The sequence below is a fragment of the Carettochelys insculpta genome, chromosome 12 (assembly GCF_033958435.1).
Source record: "Carettochelys insculpta isolate YL-2023 chromosome 12, ASM3395843v1, whole genome shotgun sequence".
NCBI classification, from domain to species: domain Eukaryota; kingdom Metazoa; phylum Chordata; order Testudines; family Carettochelyidae; genus Carettochelys; species Carettochelys insculpta.
In genome coordinates this window covers 39,702,464-39,727,261 of record NC_134148.1, presented here as the reverse complement: position 1 = coordinate 39,727,261, position 24,798 = coordinate 39,702,464, and the positions used below count along the sequence as shown (strand labels likewise).

General features: G+C 47.4%; 1 protein-coding gene across 1 annotated transcript in view; it reads left to right on the top strand.

Annotated features, from left to right (window-relative positions):
* Nucleotides 1–3,972: 3,972 nt before the first annotated feature.
* Nucleotides 3,973–24,798, top strand: part of IGDCC3 (immunoglobulin superfamily DCC subclass member 3) — a 184,411-nt gene continuing 163,585 nt past the window's right edge. The window contains exon 1 of the mRNA XM_075007042.1: nucleotides 3,973–4,136. Within this exon, the coding sequence (XP_074863143.1) occupies nucleotides 4,019–4,136 (118 nt within the window). The 5' untranslated portion in view covers nucleotides 3,973–4,018. The remainder of the gene's footprint in view (nucleotides 4,137–24,798) is intronic.

Below are 24,798 nucleotides of genomic sequence, written 5' to 3'. Positions count from 1 at the left end.
TAGCCACGACAGTGGTGACTGCTACAGTGAATTAGCCACGTTACCCGGAAGATAGATTTATTGTTCAAGCCAGCTAGCCACACTCAGCCGTCCACATGTGGCTAGTGGCTCACACATTGGACGCCACGGCCTTGGGCCCTATTGTCATATGAATTCTGAATGACAGTAAGTTGTGACTAGGGGTCACTAAGGAAACTTCTCCACAAAGCTCCCAAGACTGTGTGTGGATGTCTCTTCCTCGAGTGAGCCATTGGGACAGAGGCAGAACTATTTAGATAAGAGTTCCCAAGGCCTGCCAGGGAGCTGGACTTGATGACCTCCCGAGGTCTCTTCCAGTTCTAGTATTCTAGGATTCCATGAAGGCCAAATGCTAAAAGCCCAGTGCATCAGAATGGGCTCTGTAGCACTAGCAGATTCCTCCTGGGGGAGCTGTGCCTGAACACAGATGAACAAACCAGGGTACCATTTGCTAGCCTATCCCAAGGCAGAATTTTTCAGTTATGACAGTGGTTTGGTCAAGGAATTTGTTAATCTCTCAATCCCATGGGCAATTCTACAATCTTCTGATGCCCGAATGTTACACTTCCTTCTGACTGAGCATACGATTCCTGTTCTAACAGTGTTCTTTGGAGTGTGCCAAGTTGGTTGGGCTAATGACCTCTTGCATTCCCTGGCGTTTGTTTACAAAGCCTGGTAGGTGTGAGTGGAGTGGCTCGATAAGGCGTTCCTCTCACTTATGTGTTGGTTAGCAGCATGTACACTGGATGGATATTTGTAGTTTATGATTCTGTAGTTATTTCATCAGTGGAGGCTCTGGAGACTAAATATCCTTCTTCCTACAACTGGACTTTTGAGACATTTTGGCAGGGTAACAGGGAAGGAACTTAATTGCCTCTTTCTCCTCCTGCCTTCAAGCCAGTGGGAGTTTTGTTGTTGGTGTATCTACACTACAGGGTTATTCCGGAATATCTGATTCTGGAGTTATTCTAATATAAAATATTCCAGAATAATGCCTGTACAGTACAAGGAAGCCCCCAGATAAGTAAAACTTATTCTGAAATCGTGTGTCCACCCACAAGAGAGCCTGTTTCAGGTTAGAGCTCCTGGAAGCTCTGCTTTCAGGGGCTCCAATCCGAAATACTGTGTCAACACAGCGGCTTTATTTCGAAATAAGCTACTCTGGAATGACTTATTTCAAAATTGCCCCTACTCCCTGTCTACACAGCCCCTGTTTTGAAAGAGCTATTTTTAAATAGGTGCTATTCCTCGTGCAGTGAGGTATACTGATTTCGAAATAAGCCGATCACTATTTTGGAATTATTTCAAAGTAGCGGTTGTGTTGTGTAGACGCTTGCAAATTTATTTCAAAATAATGTCTGTTATTTCGAACAAATTTTGCTGTATAGACAGACCCCGTGGGTGCAGATCTGAGCCCATTGTGTGCTTTGCTGACTTTACCTGTTGGGAAAGTTGCTGTTTAAATGATGGTTCCACCTGTTAATTTATATTGGACCCCTTCTGTGGGCTCCTGAGTCATGAAGAGGTAAAGAGATAATGATAACCTACTACAGGGACCAGCATCGTTATGTACTATTTCAGTCTGTTATGCTACTTCTCACAACATCCTCTCTTCTTCTCTCTTCCTTGAGACCTGCAAGAAGAGCGGAAGGGAGCAGAGTACCAAAGACGAGGTGGGTAGATTTGGTCTGCTTTTCAGTGCACTTTGTCATCTTACATAGAGCGTAAAACTGAACGGAAATATCCTCCAGAGAAGAGCATTTGAAATCTGTGACAAACCTCCCGTTGACATCAGAGGGCGTAAGATGACTTTAGGTGCATGGAAAGTAAACATGGCACTGTCATTTCTGTAATATGCAGCAGAGAACTTTTCCACTGAGTATAGTCAGCAAGGTGTGAAATGTATACCCACTCCACAAATCGATAGAGGTTCCAGTTCTGCTGAACACTCTGTCTGTCTCTAGTAGCCTCTTTTACTGAAAACTGCAGGTGAAAGAGACAAGTTTGAAGGTCTGGTCCTTCCTGGAACTGCAGGACTGTGTTCAGCTGCATATCTCCTCGTGTTTGAAAGCAGGGTCTGATGAATGCCCCATGTGATGAGGTTTCCACCACAGCCCTCGGGAGGCTGTTGCAAAAACAATTGTAGAGAAAACTTTCCTGATATTCAGCTTGAATTTTCCTTTTCTCAGTGTCCTGATAGTACCTCTGACGATCCTTCCTCTTAACCATCCTTGTAAATTCTCCATCCATGATGTTTACACCCTTCAAATATTTATATTAGAACAGCTGTTCTTTGATCCCCTTTTATATTCAAGGGCTGCAGGCAAACTCTTACTCTGAACTAATCTTAAAAGTGCTGGCCTTGTTCCACCTTTCCTTTGAGTCCGTAATCATGACTGCATTGCAAATGATATTCTAAATAGGCGTGAGGGACCCAGTGAAGAATAAAATATAAAGGACATAAGTGTTTAGACATTGTGTTGGTGAAAAAGAGGACATTAGTTTGTATCTTTGTGGTGTGGAGCATGGATTGGCTTAGCATTGTTAGAAATCCTATGTCAACCCATGTTCTACTGATGTCAGTTAGTGGAATGGGCTTGCAGAAGATGGTTCGTGCTTCTGTACGTTAAGGTTGTGAGTTAGTATCGCTGGGCCAAACTTACTGTTCATTACGAACGGAATAATGGCATTGTGGGACTGCTGCAACATAAGCTAGATCAATGTCACATTGATGTGTGATGTGGTACAAGTAAACAGCCACCCAACTCTGCCCAATAAGAGGTTTCCTTCAGAAGGCCCCACTATTTTTCTAGAAATGGTAAGTTGCAAGGAACTTGCAATTGGGCGGTCATGATACTTAAGGGGATATGTGATAACTCAGGGGGCTGTGGTTACCATCCCTCTGTATGGGTAGAGGAGAAGCTGAAACTTCTGTTGTAACTAAGGGTACGTCTACATTACCTGGAAGATCGACCCACCCAGGGTCGATCTCCTGGCATTTGATTTCTTGTGTCTAGTGGGGACGCACGGAATCAAACTATTACGAGTTGACAGTTGACCTCTGTACTCCTCGGTCTCGTGAGGAGTAAGGGAGGTCAAGGGGAGATTTGCTCCTGTCAACCTCCCTCTGTGAAGACAGCCAGGTAAGTCAATTGCAGATAAATCGATTCTAGCTATGCAATTGCCATCGCTAGAATTGCGTATCTACAGTCAACTTACCTGCCTAGTGTAGACCAAGCCTAAGGGTCATGGTGTGGAAGAGGTGGAGAAACAGATGCTCATTGTTTGAGTGAATCCTCCTTTTACAGACATTGCCCCACTGGTCAGGACAAGTAATAGACAGCCTTGAAGTGGGTGTAATAGGGCTGAGATTTTCCAAGCCACCTCAGAGACTTGGATGCCCAGTTCCCATTCATTTCAGTCCCTGAGGGCATCTTTGAACAAGACGGCCTGTAGCTGCTCCTTACTGTGTTACCCTAGCTGGCTCCACATCAATTCAAATGAAACACAGACTCTGGGCTGCTTAGTGGAATGGGCATGCTCCTGGATGCAGGATGGCCAGCTCATTCCGGGTGTTCCTCAGGGCATTAGCAACTGGAATGGGTCCTTTCCAGTCTTTGCGACCAAGCAGGGCATGAGAAGTGCTTCCACCCATTACCTGGGAATAGTACTGTCTGGAAACAGCCTAGGGCCGCCTGGTGTTTCCATATTGCTTTCCTGACTCCCTGGTCTTAGCCAAAGTCTTAACTCTGGATACTTCTTGCAGACTAAGTAGTTGACTTTGTTTGTTCCTCTTTCCTCCCACGTTCTAGATTTCGCTTGTTCCTCTGAGCTGACCTTTGCTGTGGAGCCCAGCGATGAGGTAGCCGTGCAGGAGCGGCCGCTGGTGCTATACTGCCAGGTGGAGGGAATCCCACCCATCAGCATTACATGGCGGAAGAATGGGGTGTTGATCGTGGACAACAAGAACACCTTCGTGCTGGCCAATGGATCGCTGTATATGTCCCGCTTCCAGAAAGTCCGGGGAGATGGCTCGTCGGATGAAGGCGAATATGACTGCATGGCTCAAAACCGTTTTGGGCTGGTGGTGAGCCGCAAGGCGAAGATTCAAGCAGCTAGTAAGTACTGCGCTCACCCTATCGGCATCCGGCAGAGGATGGTCTAGTTTTTGCAGTAGAAATATTCATTCCCTGGGCGTGGTCAAGGATGCATATCACTTGTCCTGGCTGGCTGGAGATAGAGCAGTAAGTCTGCAAAGATGCAGGGGATGTGAGCAGTGGGGAAGAGGCCAACACTGAGAATGAATATCAAACGGGTAGATCTCACACATACAGGTACAAATGCCTGCATTCTGTCCTACAGCTAATGGGTTTTGGGAGCCCAGTTTACTGTCCTGAGGGAAAATTGTCTGCCCTCCCTGTATCTGCTGTGCAGAGAAGTGATTGGGATGTGCTTTCAGAACTGCTGTGAGAGTGCCTGGGCAGATCTGACAGGCAGGGCTGGAAAGACAACAGTCCATAGAGGGGCAGGATTGCTCAGCAGTAAGAATGCAGCCCTTTGCAGGCTTCTTTCTGGAAACCTGAATGGGAGGTGGAGGAGAGGATTAAAAGAGTGAGAGAAAAAGACGAGTGGGGAGCAGATGTGGGCTATCGCTGTGATCTAATCTTCGGAATAATTGTACTCCTGTGAAAGGAGAGCTAATCAGCCCTTGCTTAAGGAGGAGAAGAATAAAGAGACCTCATGGTAGTAAATCCCGTGTCCCAAAGGAGTGAGTCACAGTCAGTCAAGGCAGCGAATTCTCCATCACTCATGTCTCTTCTGTTCTGTGTTCTGAAACCTCTTTGCCTCTCGCTGCTCTAGGTACCATTCGTAAGGCATCACTTTTTCCAGCAGTAGGCAAAGGCCTTTTGAAGGTCACCCGTTCCTTTGTTATTTAAGGCAGGCAGCATAGAGGAAGGAATTCTTATTTACTCCCCGGCATTGCCTTGCCTTTGGGGGCAAGGATAACAACACAAGACAGATTGTCTGTTGTAGGAGCCTGTCGGGGAAAAAATGAAAATGTCAGAGTGAATGAAATTAAAAAGAAGAAAGGGGAAAAAAATTACTGAGTAGGACACATGACTGTGATTCCATGGCCTGCCTGTGCCTGCAGTCTGCTGCTCTCTTATTTATCCCATTGCATTTGGAAGTACTGCTCCAGATGTTAATTCTTTCTTGAGTGGCATGTGCTCTGCTGGTGCTTTCGTAAGGGCAGCCTGCTTGGGGTGTTGTTTGTTGGATGGATGGTGATAAGTCGGAGGTGGGTCCAGGTAACAGGAGTAACCAGTGACCCCTGGAGTGGTAGTTTCTGCCTGTGTGCCTCATACAGAGGGGTTGTCCTTTGGCCTGCAAGCTGTTTGCACGGGCTTGCGGCCAGTCCAATAGGGTGTCCTTTTTACATTCATCCAGGCCTAGTGGGTGTATCCAGGGATGCACTCGATATATAGCTTGAGCAAGACTATAGCTCGGGGGAAGTGGCCTACCACGAGGATGAGGTCTTCCTGTAAAAATTCTTGGCCACCTTGACGTAAAGAGCCCTTTAAGAGAACACATTTACTTGCTCTTGGAGTGGTCCCCATGTACCCACTTCCCTTGCCTTTGTCATTTATTGTGAGATCTTCTTATGGCAGTGGCAAAAAAGCCTGGCCAGTATCCTCCATAGGGGCGTGGAGGTTCCCTGGTTCTACTTATTGCCATTGAAATATCGACCACTTAAAATCCTTCCCTTCCTGCCAAGGGCTTCGGTTCACTGACTGCCCTTAAAGGGAACCCCCTTAGACGCCACCAGGCGACCTCGCTGGTTAGTTGTGTGCGTGATGACAGTGTGGAGGAGGCAAAGGTTTTGGATCTGGGCCAGGTAAGCAGCCTGATTTGTCATGTCAGTCTCTGAGAGCAAGCACTTTTGGTGACCCATTTTGTCGCTTCTGAGTGGGAGATGGCTGACACGTGAGTACAATGTCAGACTTCATGGCCCTGTATGTGGGAGATGTAAGAGCCAGAGAAATTACCTTTGGCATAGTGGATTGTCATGAAGTAATGTTATCTAGGCTACTGTGTCCATATGCATGTGAAGATCTGTGTTTCCCTAGCTGTGTCTACACGTGCACGCTACTTCGAAGTAGCGGCACTAACTTCGAAATAGCGCCCGTCGCGGCTACACGTGTTGGGCGCTATTTCGAAGTTAACTTTGACGTTAGGCGGCGAGACGTCGAAGTCGCTAACCTCATGAGGGGATCGGAATAGCGCCCTACTTCGACGTTCAACGTCGAAGTAGGGACTGTGTAGACGATCCGCGTCCTGCAACGTCGAAATTGCCGGGTCCTCCATGGCAGCCATCAGCTGGGGGGTTGAGAGATGCTCTCTCTCCAGCCCCTGCGGGGCTCTATGGTCACCGTGGGCAGCAGCCCTTAGCCCAGGGCTTCTGGCTGCTGCTGCGGCAGCTGGGGTCCATGCTGCAGGCACAAGGTCTGCAACCAGTTGTCGGCTCTGTGTATCTTGTGTTCTTTCGTGCAACTGTGTCTGGGAGGGGCCCTTTAAGGGAGCGGCTTGCTGTTGAGTCCGCCCTGTGACCCTGTCTGCAGCTGTGCCTGGCACCCTTATTTCGATGTGTGCTACTTTGACGTGTAGACGTACCCTCGCTGCGCCTATTTCAATGTGGTGCCGCGCAACGTCGAAGTTGAACATCGACGTTGCCAGCCCTGGAGGACGTGTAGACGTTATTCATCGAAATAGCCTATTTCGATGTTGCTACATCGAAATAAGCTATTTCGATGTTGGCTTCACGTGTAGACGTAGCCCCTCAGTGCTGTGCCCTTTGGCAACTAGATTTAAATCAAAATGGAGGAGGGTTAGGCTGAAAATATTCTGGACCTTATTCCGCTTTCAAGCTTGTGGTGGTTGTAATTTCTTCCCAGGCTCCTTTAACTCTGTACAGAAAAGTGTCTTTGCCGGCCCTGTGCAGTGAGATCCTGCACTCAGCTACAGGGGATTGTGGGTGATGGAGCTAAGCATGTGCAGATGGGACAGTTAAGTCTGTTTAGTATGTGTTGCACATCCTGGACAATCCATCGCAAATATGAGCCTGCTGCAGGTGCTGGCTAGGGGCTTAGCTTGGTGGCTTATTCTTTAGGTCCCAGGTTCAGTCCCCTCTGGTGATTGAGATGGAGGCAGTTCTCCCTGTCCACAAAGCTTCACCATCCAACGTGCTTCTTTGTTAGAGTGTGGAATGGCACTTCAGTTGACTGGGTATCAGAACAGGTTTTCTTTTTCCAGAACTTTTATTAGCTTTTTTAAATTGAAGGAGGTGAAATTGGCATGGAATCATGAATCGGCTGACTGTTCTTGACGTTGCATTCTTTGCTGAAAAAGGTTTAGCTTGGAAAAAAATTTTACAGCTCTTATTTAGAAGTGGTTTTCCTACCAGATAGAAATTGGTTTGTAGTCTGTTCTACTGGCAGGTCCGGCCAAAGAGTTTGCTGGGCCCCAGGCAGCACGCTGTCAGTGAGCTGGGCCAGTGGGTGGGGCCCAAGGTGGGACGCTGACAGTGGGGCCCAAGGCGTCAGGCTGACAGCGGGGCCCAGCCGGTTGGTGCACGGAGTCCTGGAGGGGCGAGCCCCCAGGCAACCACTTGGCTCGCCTTGCCCTAGGACTGGGCCTATCGACTGGATTTCCACGCTGATGGAGCCACTGGTTTTTATTTGTCCCATGGTAGTACCTTTGGGCCCAATTGTGGATCAGATCCATTGCATTAGGCATGGTACAGTCACATACCAAAAAATGGTCCTTGCTTTGAGGAACTTACAGCATCAGCTTTCAGCATGTTGCCCGCCTCGTGCACTAAGCACAGAAATTCCAGACACACGACTTGGTAATGGGTGCGTACAGTCTCGGGAGCGTTGCATAACACGGGCGCATTTTCCTTTTAGAGGAGGAAATGTGTGTTTTAGAAACCCTTTAGGTAAGAGTTTACACAGTCCAGGGGCTAAATCCTGCTCCCCCTGCAGATATGCCCTCGCTCTGCTCTGAGAGCCGAGCAGGAAAGTGAAGGAGAAATTAAAAAAAGGAACATTGATCAAGACTGTGCTGCTGAGAAGTAAAAAAGATCTGACAAAGCGGAGTCCCCAGAGTGTTCTGCTATATGTTTCACTCCATTCAAAGGGATGCTGTTCGTCTCCTATCATTATTACAGACTCTGGCTTTGTATTGTTACGTGGCCGATAATCTCCTTGGCATTCAGGAAGTGTCCTTGCAAATCGCTTTTTTTTTTAATGTTTCAAGTTTGCTTCAACCCATTGGCACTGAGTGAAATGTGTGTGGAAAAACAGGCTGATCAAAGAGGATGCACATATAAAGCAGGATCTTCCTGCTGTGAATGCTCTGATTTGAACTCCTAAGAGATTATTGGCATTGAAATGAGAGGTTATGCCATAAATCTTGTGGAAGGTAAATTACCTGAACTTTGGAATCAAATCTTGGATTTGGCAATACTTAGACACCTCTGTGATGCAATGATTTGGGGGATTTTAACAGAGAAGCATAAACTGAGCATAAAAGTGGGGGCCAGACATTGCTGAGTCAGCCACGAAATCCCAGCTCTGTCACAGACTTTTCCTGTAGCCTTGGGCAAGTCATGTAATTTCTCTGCCTCAGTTTCCTTGTCCATAAAATGGGACTAAACTGTACATTCACCCTCTTGCATTGTCAAATTTAATTAGTGAAAAATACCATATAATTGCTACATAGTCTCATTAATAAAACTCAGGCTTTCTAAGGGTGTCTCTGTTGCTATATACAGGTTGAACCTCTCTCATCTGGCACCCTTGGGACTTGATTGGTGCCAGATGAGAGAATTTGCTGAACCACGGGAGGCCAATATTGTCTAGCAGCATTACCAACTCTTCCATGGCTTACTGGGCTCTTAGAAGACATATTGGGGTAAATTAGAGGTAAATAACAGCAGACAACACTGATAGCTGGGACTGGTGGCTGTAAACAAACTTTCTGGGACCACTGGAAACTTGGTCACATCTATGATAAGTGGTCATCCAGCTAACTAAAATCATGCTGGATTTTGGGTGTAGCCAGACAACAGAGTTTTGGATTAGAGAGATTTAACTTGTATTAGTTTTGCGTGGTGGCAAACTGGTTTGTTCTTTTATGTGGATTTTCAGAACAAGTGCTCACTGCAGTGCTAATAGTGTTTTCGTACAGTACCACGTTTATGAAAAAATACAAGTGTATGTGATTAACATGAACAAAGGTCTTTGCTATTTGATATTTGTACCTGCCTGTCCTTGTTCAGAACTTTCCAATTGTTTTTAGTTTGTTTATCTGAGCCAGTGCATAGGTTTGAAAGGTTGCAGTGCAGAATGTGTTCTTTTATAATCTGATTATGGTATTGAATACAGAAATTTTGTTCTGAAGATTACTGAACAGTTTCATAATTTATCTTCTCGTGACTCTCAGCTTTCTTAATTAAAATCAGTTTCACGTAGCTACAGTTCTCCTGAGGGAAGGATCACTGAGGATGTTTGAATGCGTCTGTGTAGATCTGGCTGTGGCCTGCAGAGAGTCGTGAGCTGCGGGAAGAAATAGGGTTCCTTGTTTAGCTGCACCAACAACAGGACAGCATTTAAGATTGTTAGTTTGCCCCTGGAAAAGCTGATTAGAGGCATTTTGATCAGGCCTTTTATTGTTGGTTTTTCAGCTCGTTTTTCCCCTCGAGGCCTTCAGATGTGGTGTTTAACTAAGGTAGCATCATTCAGTGGTCAGGCCACTGGAATGGGGATCAGGAGACTTGGGATCAGTTTCTTGTTCTGGCGCAGAACTCCTGAGTGACCGTTAGCAAGTCACTTCCCTTCCCAGTGCCTCAGTTTCCACACCTGTAAAATGGCAATGATTATGCTGACCTCCTTGGTAAAGTGCTTTGAGATCTATGAATGGAAATGGCATCCAGTCAGTAGATATTAATAATGAAACACTATGATTATTTGTGTTTTGGTTGGTTTTTGTCTGATATTCCCCTTTGACTGGCTAAAACTGACACAAAGGGCTTGATTGTGTCTGTAGACACAGCCCTGAAAAAGTGCTAATCCATAAACTGTAGCATATCAACACTATCCTTTCTGAGGTGCAGATCTAACCCTGCTTCCTTCTCCTTCTTCCAGCGGAATAACATTTTCCGCTGGCTTCTTCCACTGCCATCCAGGCATGCTGATTGTGGAGCTGAGGCTCCTCCCACTCTCGGTCTACTCCCATCTGCCTGCTCAGTTCAGGAAAGATGTGGAATGGACCATTCCCGTGAAGGAACAGGTGAGGTTGGCTGATGGTGCCACTCTCCCTGCTGTCTCCACTCTTTAGCCAGGGCTTATCCTGCAGCAGTGTGAGGTCTTGGAGAATTGGTAGCCTTTCCAGCTGCACTGTATGACTTGATGGAGGTGCCCTGCCCCACTGTATATCACAGTCTGGCCTGTGGAATAAGAGCCAGGAATTATATTGTTTGATCACGAGCAGTTGTCGCTAATTGGAAACCACCATCGTAGTGGGTGCTGGGTCAGATGCTACACACGTCACATGGTTTGGTCTGGTGGTGTTAAAAAGGACAGTTGCATCGCTTGATGCCAAATGGGTTTCCTGAAGCCAGGGGCGATGTGTTGGCCGGATATTTTGGTCTAGTTTGGCACCCCAGCATGGCTCTGCAGAAGGTTGTACCTGGCACACGAGTTCCCCCATCACCTGTTGTCCAGAAGGTCCTCAGTCCTAGAAACCCTCATGTCCCTTATTTCAGCAGCTCCCCAACTTCTTGTTTCTGTCTGACTGTGCCTGTGTGTACTTAGCACTTCCCTTGCTGGCTGGGGGCACGGCGGGGCAGTGGTGCTGGTAATGCATGCGAGGCTGATAAGACTTCTGCCCTCTGCTTGATCCTTGGGACACAGTTAGAGCCATCATCATCACCTTCCCTTGGGAATCCTGAGGGCAAGACCCCCTTCCCCACTAATCTCCCAGGCTCCATGACTTAGAGGGTGAGGATCTCAAAGCCATTGGCAAAAAAGTTTACTGTGCCCACATGCCTACAACCTCTTTTGCCTCCTAGGCTTTTTGGTTGGCAAAGCAGATCATTTTTTTTTTTTTTACTTTAAAAGCAGCGAAGATCTTCCATCTCATTTCAACTCTCCTGCACAGGAGGTATTAGGTCTATTTAAAGGCAGCTCCCTTAGATCTGTGGGGTGGTGGGAAGAGATGGAAGAACCCAAATAATGGGAGACTCGAGAGGCGGGAAGAGGCAAGAAGTAAGCCTAAAAGGATTAAGCAGAGATAGAGAAGGCTGATTATTTTATTGGTCACAATACAAGGCATTAGCGTGACATCACAAAAGGGCTGTAATTACCAAAGAACGTCATATTGGAGAGATCAGCCCAGGCTTATAGCAAGAAATGTTTTAATACATATTTGTCCCATTCCTTATGAAGTTAACATTTGCAATTAAGGCTGAAATAAGGAGGCATCAATGTTTTCACCCAGGTGTTTCCTTGGTAGGGCCCCTATTGAGAGGCAGGTTGCAAACCACTCTCCAGAATTTCATAATCCAATCATAGACCCACAGACCTGGTTTGTTTTTCTCTGGTGGAGAAGCCAAGGAGCCCTACTGCAGCTTGCATTTGGGTGGAAAATTGAGATCAAGTCACCTCATTTCCAAAATTAAAAACTTAGGGTTCTTTTATGGTGACTCTTTAAATATTTGCATGAGACAAATTGCTCTTAAAAGTACACATTCGGGGGGATATGGCCAACTTCTGGCTCAAGAATGACACGGCAGATTAGTTCTGATGGAAGACTTTTTTCCAATGTATTTAGGCCTCCAGCTGTCATTGATTTCAGTGGCTGTGAGGCGCCTGTATCTCTGTGGCTCTGGGCCTTGGTGTCCGAACGAGCTTTGACCCGAACAGGTGGATAGTGTCATTCTGAGCAAAAGAACTGCTTTGAATAATATCATTGCTCTTCCCACTGTTCTGTTCCATCCAAATATTGCTCGTCACACTGAGCCCTCATTCAGCTGGTCTGGAGTGTTCTTGGTAAACCCTCAGCAGATTCTACTTGCTGTAGCAATATGTCTTGAGGGGGGAAAAACAATAACATTTTTGTTATAACATCAGCCAAGTGGCGTGATTGGTTTCAGGGAAAAAACAAGGACATTTCAGAGGTCCTTCAAAGTTCTTATGACCCAGCAAAACCACATGGAAGACATGGAATTGTCCATGGAAAACTGGGGTGTATGGCTTGGATTTTATTTAGAGATGCAGATTTAACAGAGTTAGTCACCTGCCTCTCAGTGAATTTCAGAGCGTGCCTGAGTCACCTTAAAAGCTTGAGATCTGGTGCTTATTTCATCTTTCTTCTAAAGGGTGCTGCTTTGTAACAGTGTGCTGTTCATTTATATGTAACCTCACTCTTCTTTGGAGTGCTTGTGATGTAGATAAGACGAGCCTTAGCCACAATGATGTTTTCCTGCATATAGGAGCGCTTGCTCTTGGAGCAGCAATGGCACTTAGTCGTTTACAGAAGGCTCCAGGGAAATATATCAGAGGAGTTTCATTAATGGTAGCACTGTTGAGTTATTTGTCTCATTTAACCTTTGCAGCAAAGCTGAGAAAGTTTTGACATCTCTCAGGTCAGTGAGACCTAAATAACTGATTTTTATATATAACCAGAGCAATTTGAGGGTGGCTTTTTTTAATAAAATAAAGTCTACATCCTCAGCTGGTGTAGACCGGTGAATTGATGTCTCCAGTGAAGTCAGCGGAGCAACGTTTGGGTGTTTTGGTTTTGTTCTCTTGTGCTTCAAAACCCCCTGTTCTGCCCCTGCGCTATTTTGCCAGAATGCCTGCCAAGATGGCGGCCGTTGTACTTGACAAGCGGGGGTACTAAGTTCCTCCAGAGAAGGGCAAGGATTCTATTGTGTGGTGTCATTAGATTTTCATCTTCGGGATCAGTGGTTCTCAATCTTCCCAGATGACTGTACCCCTTTCAGGGGTCTGATCTGTCTTGCAAGCCCCAAGTTTCACCTCACGTAAAAATGACCTGTTGGCAATATCAGACATAAAAATACAAATGTGTTGCAGCCACACCATCACAGAAACATGCTGACTTCCTCATTTTTAACCCTGTTGTTATAAATCAAATCAAATAGAATATAAGCATTACAGATCTTTTGACTGGATTCGATTTCCTGGACCCTCTTTGCTGTTTTCACCTAGAACAGTTGGTTACCTAATTATGTTTAATTTCACTTGATAGTATCTAGTAGTTAGAGTAGCTGAACTCAGTTACTACTCAGAGATTTTATATTTCCTGGTTTCTGATCCCTGCCATGGCTTGCAGTGCCCGTGATCATTGCATGACCCTTGAAATTCACTTAACTTATCCATACCTCAGTTTCTCTCTCTGTAAAATGGGGATAGTGTTTCCATGCCCAGCAGGAGGCTTAATTTATTCATGCTTACAAATTGCTCTGACAAGAACCTGTTGAAAAGGTGTTACAAAAGAGCAGAGAATTAGGTAACATGATTCACTGGGAATTTCTTTTGGCTTGGATGTAGAGATTCTTTAAATCTTAGGCTTTGCTTTCTTGCAAGCCTACTGGCATGCAAATAGTATCCAAAGCCAAATAAGAGAGGTGGCTGCAGTGGCCGGGTGAGAGAGATGCTTGTTTTATTCTGTACCTGTTTATTGGAAAGTCTGTGAGTAAGAACTGACTTTCTGGAGCTGGGCAGCCTAGGAAATCAATATGGTTGGTCTGATGGGTAACTAGGGATTCTATGTAACTTAAAAAATGCCTGTGTCTGGCTTGATACATTGTATTTTGATTATCCTGGCCTTGACCTGGGGTTACAGATAATGACCACAAAAAGGGTGTAGGGGTATGGAGTCTGCACTTCAAGCAGCCTGCTGCAGTTACAGCTCTCCCTTCCCACAGTTACGGTTCTAAACCCTTTTTCGTTGTAAGCGAAATATTTCAAGAGCTCCTAAGTGACGGAGTGGTGAAGGGTGCTGTGAGCACAGGGACTAGCCTGCACTGGAACAGGGACATGGACTTAAAGGTCAACGCAGGGATGGGGAAGTTGCATAATCACTTCCTTATCCTCCATTGTGTACCTCCATGTCCATGTCAGTCCTCGGTCTGGGCATGGGATATGCTCACACTTCCTCCAGACATGGCACATGCTTTTCCATGAGGTTCCTGCTTTAAACCCAATTTTACAGTTGGGTTGACTGAGGTGAAAGGAGGTCAAATGATTTGCTGGAGGTCACTCCAGAAATGGCTCAGAATCAGTCTGAACTCAGGACCCGCCCAGTTCCCAGCCTTGGCTGCAGCAGATGCGCCCCTGAATGCAACTTAAAGATTCTCAGCCTTTTCTCTCCCTCATTGTTCTCTATTGTGAGGCTTTGAATGTGGGATGTTGAGAGTGAGAATGGGCTGGTATTTGCTGAGCCTGAGTGACTTTGTTTCATGATGTGGGTTCTCAGGAGAGGGTTTACTGCCTCCTTGTGTCTTTCAGCCTGTAAAAGAGTTCAAAATCTCCTTGCTCTCCATCACTTTGAGCTGCTTTCTAAGCAAAAAAGCAGCTGTTCTCTCTCCAAAGCAGCTGCAGGTGAAAACGGAGCCCTCGTACATTTCATCAGCCCTCCGCACATTGCCTAGCTGCGATGGTAAGGACAGGGCTGAAGTCCATGTGAAGGAAATGTTTTAGCTCAACTCCCATGGATGGCCTGTCAGGGAGATACTCTGTCCCAGACTCCCCTGTCTCTGGGGGCACAGGGAATGGACTCTCTCACCCTGGTGGGGTGCATGTGTTGTTCCCCACCACTTCACTTGTCTGTGTGTGGTGTTTCAGTGCAGAAAGCTGCTGATCTAACCGGTGGTTTGCACTGAAGTTAAGCCCCGTTCTCTCGGGAACCCAGCGCTCAGAGGTCTGGCTCCTTCCCCCGGCTATCTCCCATATGCACAGAAGGGTTTCTGGTGATGCATGGGAAGGTCTCTTTTGTCCAGGTGTTCCCATTCCTGTGATGGTTTTTGGGTCTGTCTGGATCCCCCCGCATGTCATGCAATGCCTGGGGGTGGTGAGGGGCATGGTAACAAAAGGCTGAAGGGATTGGTAGATTTAAAGACACACAGGAGAATGAGGAGTTTGCTGACCATGAACTCTTAGATGTTACCACCTCCACATGTCCCTCCAGCCCGTTTACACCAGAGCCACAGATGCGAAATCTGCACGGGCTGCTGAAGCTGCAGGTCTGCAGGTTTCTTGCTTGGGGAAGTCATGTGACTATGCCTTGCCTCAGTTTCCCCATGAAATGGGGGAGTGGGGGACTGACATATTAACCCTTTCTGTAAGTGGCTTTGAGATGCTTAGAGGAAGCTGTCCTGTGTGAGCAAAGCCTGGAAGGGACAGTCACATAAGCCACTCTGGGCTCCAGGAAGAGGTGACATTTGGGTATCGTTCCCTTCCCCGTCTCTTAGACAACAAGGACAAGGACATGTCTGTGCAGAGGTGTCGGTGTTCACAGAGAGCCTTTTCTACAAACTGTCCTCCTCCTCCTCCTCTTAGAGAGCCGCTTTCCCCACCCGAGGAGCAGCGGTGGCTCTCATGCCTGAATAAATCAGCACCTCTGGAGTATTCCTTGATTAATGGCGTTTCTTTGTCCATCCTAAGAGGCCCCTATTATGTCCCTTTGATGCGGTGTTTTGCACTTACCACTGTCACTGAGCTCAATGACTAATTTTCACAGGTCACGGCTGAGGGACAATGGCTCAGGCGAGGTTGGAAGAAACAAATGAAATTTTGCCATGACTGAGAGCACTAATTAAGAGCAAGGGTCAATTTTGGTGCACAAAGGAGATGGTTTTAGGCAGGTGGCATGTAAAGGAGTGGTAGTGCTTGCAGTCCGGAGGACATGGGAGCAAGAGCATGGGCTTTACTTCTGTCTCATTCTCGGCTGATCCTCACTCATGCTTACTGTTAATATTTTCCTACCTCGTGTCTCTCGGAAGGTCAGGCATTAATGCCGAGAGAAGACTTTTTAGATCTGCTCCCTTCCCAGGTCTGTGCAGCGTTGTGAGATACTTTATCCTGTCTAGTATGAAACTCCTCAAGCCACATGGCTCACACTCCACGTGGTCATTGATTGTTATTCATGTGAAAACGTTTCTGCAGCATGGCAAACTTACCTCATGCTTTGCAAACCCAGAATCGGACGCAGTCCTGGCTCCAACTTGCCTATGGTCTGTGAGGACAGTCTGGGAGCTATTCCTTAGTTTGAGGACTACCTCACTCCACTCAGGTCTGTCCTGAAGCAGGGGTCGGCCTGGGGCAACATCCCCAAGGCTCTGTTTCTCCCCGTGCCAACCCTGTGCCACCACTTTATCTCCTCCTTCAGCTGTGGGGCTGGAGATTACCTGAGGCCGGTGGTTGCATGCCATGGTGATAACAGAAGCAGGGGGTCACCTCCCACACCCCACTCACCACATGGGTGGCGGCAGCAGCAGCCTACTTTGCTATGCTGCCCTCCTGGCCTACCGCTCCTGTTTTACGCTGTTCCTTGGCACGGCTTGCTCTCTGCAGGACTGATTTGTCTTAGGGGGCCTGTTTTCTTCCTCACTGCCCATCTTCTCTTGGCTCCCGAATGAATGTTCCTGGCATTATTTCCAGACGTCAGAAAGCTTTGATGGTCATAATAATGCGTAGCTTTGATCGGTCAGTAAGCTCTACAAAGGAGGTGTAAGTCTCACTCTCTCCTTTTTACAGATGGGGAAACTGAGGCAGAGGAAGAGTGTGGCTTTCCCCCTGTGACTCAGGAGCCCAGTGTCATAGTGGGCACAGACCCCTGTCTTTGGAATCCTGGGCCAGCATGCTAGTAACATGGCTGTAAGCCATGGTAACCAAACTTACTGACCCGCTGAGCCACACGTGGCAATCTTCTGTTGGCAAGCCTGGAGTACTTGTTGGGAATGGGGGTGTCAGCTCTTCAGGGAGTTCCTGCTGGGGTTTGGGCGCTCCAGGTCTGCTCCTGCAGAAGCCCTGGAAGGTGCCTCTTAGCATGGGGGAACCCTGAGCCCCCCATCCCCTGCAGGGCAGAAGCCTCAATCCCCAGAGCCTTGCTGCAGGTTAGGAACCCTGTATTATAAGTCAGTCTTTAAATCTGTACTGCAGAATCAAGAGGGCACTGGCTGGGTGTCTGTCTTTGGCTCCAACCTGCCATGTGACCCTAGGCAAGCCACTGTGTGTTTTGCCCATTTAGATTGCATCAGCAATTTATGACCCCGACTGTTTCACCCTGTTTGTATAGTTTCTAGTGTGAGGGGTCTTGTTCTCTGTTGGTGCCCTTAGGCACCACTAGAATACAAATAATTCTGATCAATACTGAGACACTAGAATGTGAGGGTGAAACTTTTCTTCAACCACAGTCTGCACGAACTGCCACCGAAAACTGCTGCCCCAGTAAGATACACCACCTGGGGCTGCACCAAAACCAAAATGGCCACTTTCAGAAGCGGTCTCTGATTTCGGACGGCCTTGATTCTCCAGCACTGTCCAGCAGCCTCTTGCGATGGAGTCCCTACTGCTCCTCTTAGCTTCAGGTGGAGTCCTGGGGGCGCAGCATTCCTGAGGAGAATGCCCGGGGGGCTCGGCATAGACACACACAAAGAGAGAGAGGCCCCCTCACCAGGGATCACCTTTGACTACATTCAGCTCCTGCTTTAATTGCTGGAAAGCACAGGAGCTATGTGGGAGGCTGGTCAGAGCGCCCAGCTTGCCCTCTCTTGTGTTCCTGTAAAGGTTTTAGTTTAACGCCTGGCATTTGGCTGAAGTTTAGGTTTCAGGAGCTATGCTAGCGCTGAGCCTCACTTATTTATTTCATTTTCCACAGCTTCCCCTTGCCCAGTGAGGGTCAATCGTTACAGCTGCTCTGGTCTTGAGTTCTCCTCACTGTCGCTGTCCCAGGGTGCTCAGCTATGAAGGAAAGTCCCGTTCCTTTGTTCCCTCCCGTTTGGCGGTTCCCTCTGAGACGAGAATGCTTGCTGAGGCGTTTTGTTTGGCCAGACCGGCGGAATCCATCCAACTCACCATGGTTTCCCATGGAAATGTATAAAAGGGGTGGGAGGGGAAGTCCCGATTGTCTTTCATTTGCGACCCTAATGCACTGAGAGGGAGGGCCCCAGAGGGGTCAAATCTGTCTTTTGCAAAAAAGAAAAAAAAAAAGAATTTCTTTTAAGTGAGCATGGTTTGGAGCTAATGAGAGTTGGAGAAGCTTAATGAGTGTTGGGAAGAATCTCTCTTTAATGTCTTCTGCTGGGCTATGCAGGCTTGCACCCGTTTAGGGAATGGGAGAGTTAATACTGGGAGGGAAGGGTCCAATGAGGACGGGCTGTTTCTCTGCCTTTCTCCTGCCATGAATTCCTGCTGCTGAGAAGGAGCCGAGATGGGAAGGTGGAAACCAGTGTGGACGTTGCACATGATCAAGGAAATGGAGTGATTGTTCAACAAGACAGCAGCAGCAGTCAGGGTGTGCAAGCCATGCTGAATTGGGCCCCGGTCCCGATAGAAAGGGGAGAGCTCAGTGGAGGTGCTGAGCACAGCAATGCCCTGGCTCACCATTGACACTGCCTGGCATTTAAGCCTTGTTGCTGGTGTTGTACAGTTCCACTTTGGCTGTATGCTTGACTTCCCCAGGGAATCTTCTACAGCTGGTTTTCCCTTCCCATTTGTGGTTCCTGTGTTTGCATGTTTTCCTGGTGGTGAGCTGAGCAAAGTTGTAGTCAGGGACTTCGTGCATCATAGGCACCAGTGGTGCGATGAACTTCCTGTGGGCCAAGGCCTGTACTTCTGGGTCACTCCAGGCAGGTGCAGGGAGCTTTTTGCAGGACCGGGGCTGTCATCCGCCAAGGGGAAAATGTTTGAAAGCTGAAAATCAGTTGGAGGCTGCAACTCTCTCAAGAAATAAAACCCAGAAGCTCATACCTGCCTGTGTGGAGATAGGTGAGGGGGTGGTGAGGTGCAATCAGAAAGATAGGACACCACACGGAACAAAGAAATTCCTGGCACTCCTGAGGTTGTGCCCCCAATCCTGGCTCCAAGTGACACACCACAGCCTTTCTGAGGCATGAACAAGGTCAGATTGTAGTCATGCTTATCTTCTGGGGAAGAAACAATCATCTACTCTGTGCTAACCTACGGTTGCTGGAAAGCCTGCTAAAATCAGTGTTCTTAGTGTCCTAAGTATATCTTTGGAACCTGCCTGTAAGGATTCGGCTCTAAAAATGCTGGGTTTTTGTTTGGGGCCTTCGCCCAAGGGTGGACAATAATTTCTGATGAGGGGCCACTGCAAGATTTTGATAAGTGGTTACGGGCCTCACTTGTCTGTGGAGTGGGTGTGGGGCCTGGGATGGAAGTCGTATGCAGAAGGGAGCCTGGAGCAGGGAACTGGGGTGCAGGAGAGGGTGTGGGGTCTGAGAGGGAGTTTGGGTGAAGGACAAGGTTGTGACCTTGGGCAGGGGACTGAGGTGCAAGGTTTGGGAGGGAGTATGAGTGCAAAACAGGATTGTGGCCTGGGGGAGGCGTGTGGAAGGTGTGCAGGGTCTGGGAGGGGGTGCGGGGTTGGTTCTGGTCAGGAGGTGCTTACCTCAGCAGCAACTAGCCAGCAGCTCTCTCAGGGAAGCTTCCCTGCCTTCCAGAAAGCCCAGACTGCCCAATAGGATCTGTGAGATTTTGCTGGGGACAGGGGCAGTGCATGAAGCCATGTGGGGAGCCAGCCGCTTTGAGTGGAGCTGCTCCATACCACAGGGGTGGGATGGGTTAAAAAGCACAGGAGGCCAGATCTGGCCTGTGGGCTAAATCTTGCCCACCCTTGCCTTAGGTGTTCAGGAGACCAGCGTTCAATTCCTGGCTGTTCTACAACATGCCTGTATCATCTTTGGCCAATTGCTTAATCTCCTGGGGGTTTCAGTGCCCCTGCTATAAAATGAGAATAGCAATACTCTCTCCCAGCCTTTGTCTTGTCTGTCAGAATGCAAGCTTTGCAGGACAAGCACTTCTACTTTCTCTGTGTTTGTACAGCTCCAAGCACCATAGTCTTGCTTGGGGCCTCTTGGTATTACTGTACTACATGTGCACATTTATAAATAGGCTGAGTCACAACTGTAGAGAATATGCACAGCCCCATTCATGTTTTAAAAGATATGGCTAGCATGAGCATGGAGCACCTCAATGATTCATGGTCCTGTGAGCATGGATCCATAGCTTTTGTCCTCAGAGAAGCCTGCTTAAATTTTCTTTCATTAACTCCTTTCACCCAGCAATGAGTGTACCTGTTCTTCCAAAGAGCCTTTCCAATATGTGAGGCAGTTTGGATGACTTGCAGTTTTTCATTCGCTGTCCTTACCCAAGCATGGATCCCCTCTTCGCTTACAGGAGAACGGTGACTAGAATCACAAAACTTTGGGTATGTTTTCTGTGGGTGGAGAGCAAACCAGAACATCTACCTGGCAAGTGAGAGAGGACCATGTTCAGTTTTCTATTTCAGCAGGAGCCATTTGAGATGAAACCTAAGTTCCTTATTTGGGAATTTTTTTACTGACAATCATTCAAACAGTGATTTGAAGTTGGACAGAGGTGCTGAAATTCTGCCTTTCTATGAGGCACGTAAGCACTAAGTTGTTTTTTTTTAATTTCAGTTCTGGATTTCCTCATGTTAAAATTGGGAGCGACCTCGAATTTAGACACATTCTGAAACTTTCATAGGCAGAGAGGTGACTACTGGGGGACAGGAGGCAACTTTCTCAGGGGACAGGCTATCTCTCCGTTGCTCACTGCAGTGGTCCGGTACCTTCCTCTAAAGCTTCTGATGCTGTCAGAAACGTGACAGTCAACAAGTTGGACTTTATTTCATATGTTCCTCTTGGATGCTGTTCAATAAGCTTCTTAACCAAATGATAATTTTGCAGAGAATTTGTATAGAATTAAAATATCATGAGCAGACAGAGGGGAAAAAGCACCACAAACTGAAGCCCTAATTAGCAAGAAAATCTCTGCTCCTTGAAAAACAGCAAACAGTCCTGGGGCACCTGATAGACTAAGAGATATTTTGAAGCATAAGCTTTCATGGGCAAAGGTGAAGCGGGTCTTTGCCAGCAAAAGCTTGTTCTCCAAAATATCTGTTAGTCTATCGGGGCCACAGGACTTCTTGTTGTTTTTGAAAATACTGACTAACTTGGCTCCCTCTCTGATACTTTGCTCCTTGAGGTGCTTTGCTAGAGTTTCACCGTGCAAGAAGTCCAATACTATTAGCTTTTCTGAGTCCTGCATGGGACTTCTGTTGTGCTGCTGTCATAACATGCCATAAGTGTTTAGCAGTAGATCCCCCTAACGTGTTTCAGAAATTATGGCAATTCCAGAGTCATCCATTCAGGTCAAAGGGCTTCTTCCTAGACTACAAGTTCCCTCAAGAGTAAAGACAGGTCATTGAGTCAATTATATTTAAAGTGGTGTTAAATAAAAAAAATACAAAAGATGGGGTGCTAAAACATACACCAGTTTTTATCATGTTACTCTGATATAACCAAGGGATGTGACAAACTGGTCTCTGTTTACATCAAAGGGAGCTGATTAGCTTATTCTGTTTGGGCAACTTTTGTGATTCTATTGTGATATTTGGTGCTTTTCTGAAAGCCCCAGCTCCTAGAATCCTACTCCAGTAATTTGAGCATGGATGGAGAATGCCACTTTGCTTTAGCTATCCTTTTCAGAGAAGGAAGGGATCAACAGGAGTCATTAAACTGAGAGAGAAGGTAAAATTGTCCTGGGATTTGCATTCAAGACACTAAAATAGCCCCCTCCCCACATAGCCTGCTGTGAATAGTCCTGTAGGAGGTACACCTATTTGCAGTAATTTTCCCTCTCATTTAAAATACGCTGGCCTGAGGTTTGTGGCATTTTTGCCACAAAACATTTGCAATCTGAGTGGATGATTCAAGGCATAAAACCAAGAATATAACTGATGATCAGTAAACTCTCTGGCTGGATTTCAGAGAGGAACTCAAGAGAGGGCAAGTTTCTGTGTCCCAGAGATAAAAAAAGGTAGGTTCTGTCTGCATAGTGATTCCAATCGCCCTGTGCCAGTCGTCATGATTCAGTCATTGGAAAATTCAGAACCGCTCAAATGAAAGGCGCTCCTGGGGCTCGCAGAGAGCATGTTCTCTTCTGATGGCTGCCATGACCGTTTGCACCTGTTCTCCCCTCCGTTTTGTTGTCCAGCTGCTGATGCTGCCGGGGAGGGAAAATAATGCTCTTGCTTGTCCTTTGTGGCAGCTCTGCTCATTTGGCGAGGGATTTGGAGGGCAGGGGTTAAGTTGCTTTTCTTCCCTCCTGGGTTGCCTGAAAGTCAGATTTGAAATGGAGGAAGGCAAGTTGTTTGCGTGAAGGCAAAAGTTTAGGGTGTGATTCAGCAAAGAGTTACTATCCCACAACACGTAGTGCTGGGCAGGAGCTAAGAGCAAAGGGTATTAGCTCTTTGCAGGACTGGGTCCTTGTGCGTGCAGGAGAATGTGGCCCAGGTCCTGTTCTACAGCTAAGCCATGTACCACTTCAGCAGAGAGGGAGGAGGCTTGCTCAGTGGTTGTAAAGGCCTCATTTCAAGGCTTGCAGGGTGAGTTCCAGGATGAGAGCTGCTGTAATTTATGGTGGCTGCTAACGAGGCCTCCGGGGAATGGATTGGTGACTGTGGATGTGTTCAGTGGTGCCGGTATCCCTGACAGACCCGTTTTCGTTAGCCGCCTCCCTGCTCTCATGATAGGGCAGCCTGGGGGGATGGTTTGGGGACCGCCCTACTGACTTTGTGCTATTGGAGGGCCCTGTGACCACTGGTTATGCTGTGCAAAATGGCCCACAATATCTTCTACATGTTCGAGAGAGAATCTGTCTGTCTGCGCATCTGTTTGGGAGCCTGTTTGCTCAAGAATTTATCCTAAATGGTAAGAACGAGGCCCACTAAATTTGGTATGACGCTTTCAAGCAAGGGCAGGGTTTGGATATGCCAGGACAGCTGGTAGTGCGTGGAAAACGATTGCTTGTTTCTCATCAAATGGAAATGCAGGGGTGTGATAGGAGGGACAGTTGCACTCCTGAATGACTGGGGGTGGGGGGCGGGCAGCAAGTGCTCCAGCCCCAAGGAGCAGCCAACAGCTGGGCCACTGTGCCTCTGCCGCCCTGGGTCAGCTGTGCCCTACACACTGCTCTGTACCCCCCCCAACCCCATCATCCCCTGCTCTGGCTCTGGCATTGCCCACCCACTGCCCTGAGCACTTTCTCACCCCCCATCCATGACTCCTGCACCTCAGACTCCCTCAGATCCCTGCCCTGAGCCCCCCCCAACGTAACCCCCAGCTCCTTCCCTGACTCCCATACCTCCCCACCACACATACCCAGCCTTGAAGGATTCAAACAAGGCCGGTACATCTTCTAGTTGGGCTATAAAATTAAGTGGATTTATTAGCATTCTTCTTCCTTTCCACTCCCTCCAGGCTAAAATAAGGCATTTGCTTGAGTAGCACAGTGGCAGGGCTGTAGCCACTCTTTGATCCCGAATAAAGGCTTTGCCAGCAGAAGGTCTTTTGTCACTGGAGTGAGGCTGTTTTGTTGTCCAGAGTTTTTTGAGCGAGCTGTGAAGTTTCTAGCAGAGCGCACTGGGGCCGTGCTCTGTAACATTACTGCCTTGGCTGATGGCCTTTGCTCCAGGGCTTTTTGTCTATCATAAGGGACATTATAACACCCAGTAGTGGGGCGGAATACTGGATGTGTGGAAGTAGCTGAACAGTTCCGCAGGGGTCTGTTTTAGGACCGGTTCTGTTCAATATCTTCATTAATGATTTAGATATTGACATAGAAAGCACACTTATTAAGTTTGCAGATGATACCAAGCTGGGAGGGGTTGCAACGTCTGTGGAGGATAGGGTCATAATTCAAAAGGATCTGGATAAACTGGAGAAATGGGCTGAGGTAAACAGGATGAAGTTTAATAAGGACAAATGCAAAGTGCTCCACTTAGGAAGGAACAATCAGTGTCACACATACAGAATGGGAAAGGACTGCCTAGGAATGAGCACAGCAGAAAGGGATCTAGGGGTTATAGTGGACCACAAGCTAAATATGAGTCAACAGCATGATGCTGTTGCCAAAAAAGCAAACATGATTCTAGGTTGCATTAACAGGTGTGTCGTGAACAAGACACGAGAAGTCATTCTCCCGCTCTACTCTGCGCTGGTTAGGCCTCAGCTGGAGTATTGTGTCCAGTTCTGGGCACCGCAGTTCAGGAAGGATGTGGAGAAATTGGAGAGGGTCCAGAGGAGAGCAACGAGAATGATCAAAGGTCTAGAGAACATGACCTGTGAAGAAAAGCTGAAAGAATTGGGCTTGTTTAGTTTGGAAAAGAGAAGACTGAGGGGGGACATGATAGCAGTTTTCAGGCATCTAAAAGGGTGTCATAAGGCAGAGGGAGGGAACTTGTTCTTCCTTGCCTCTGAGGATAGAACAAGAGGCAATGGACTTAAATTGCAGCAGGGGAGGTTCAGGTTGGACATTAGGAAAAAGTTCCTAACTGTCAGGGTGATCAAACAGTGGAACGAATTGCCAAGGGAGGTGGTAGAATCTCCATCACTGGAGATATTTAAGAAGAGGTTAGATAGATGGCTTT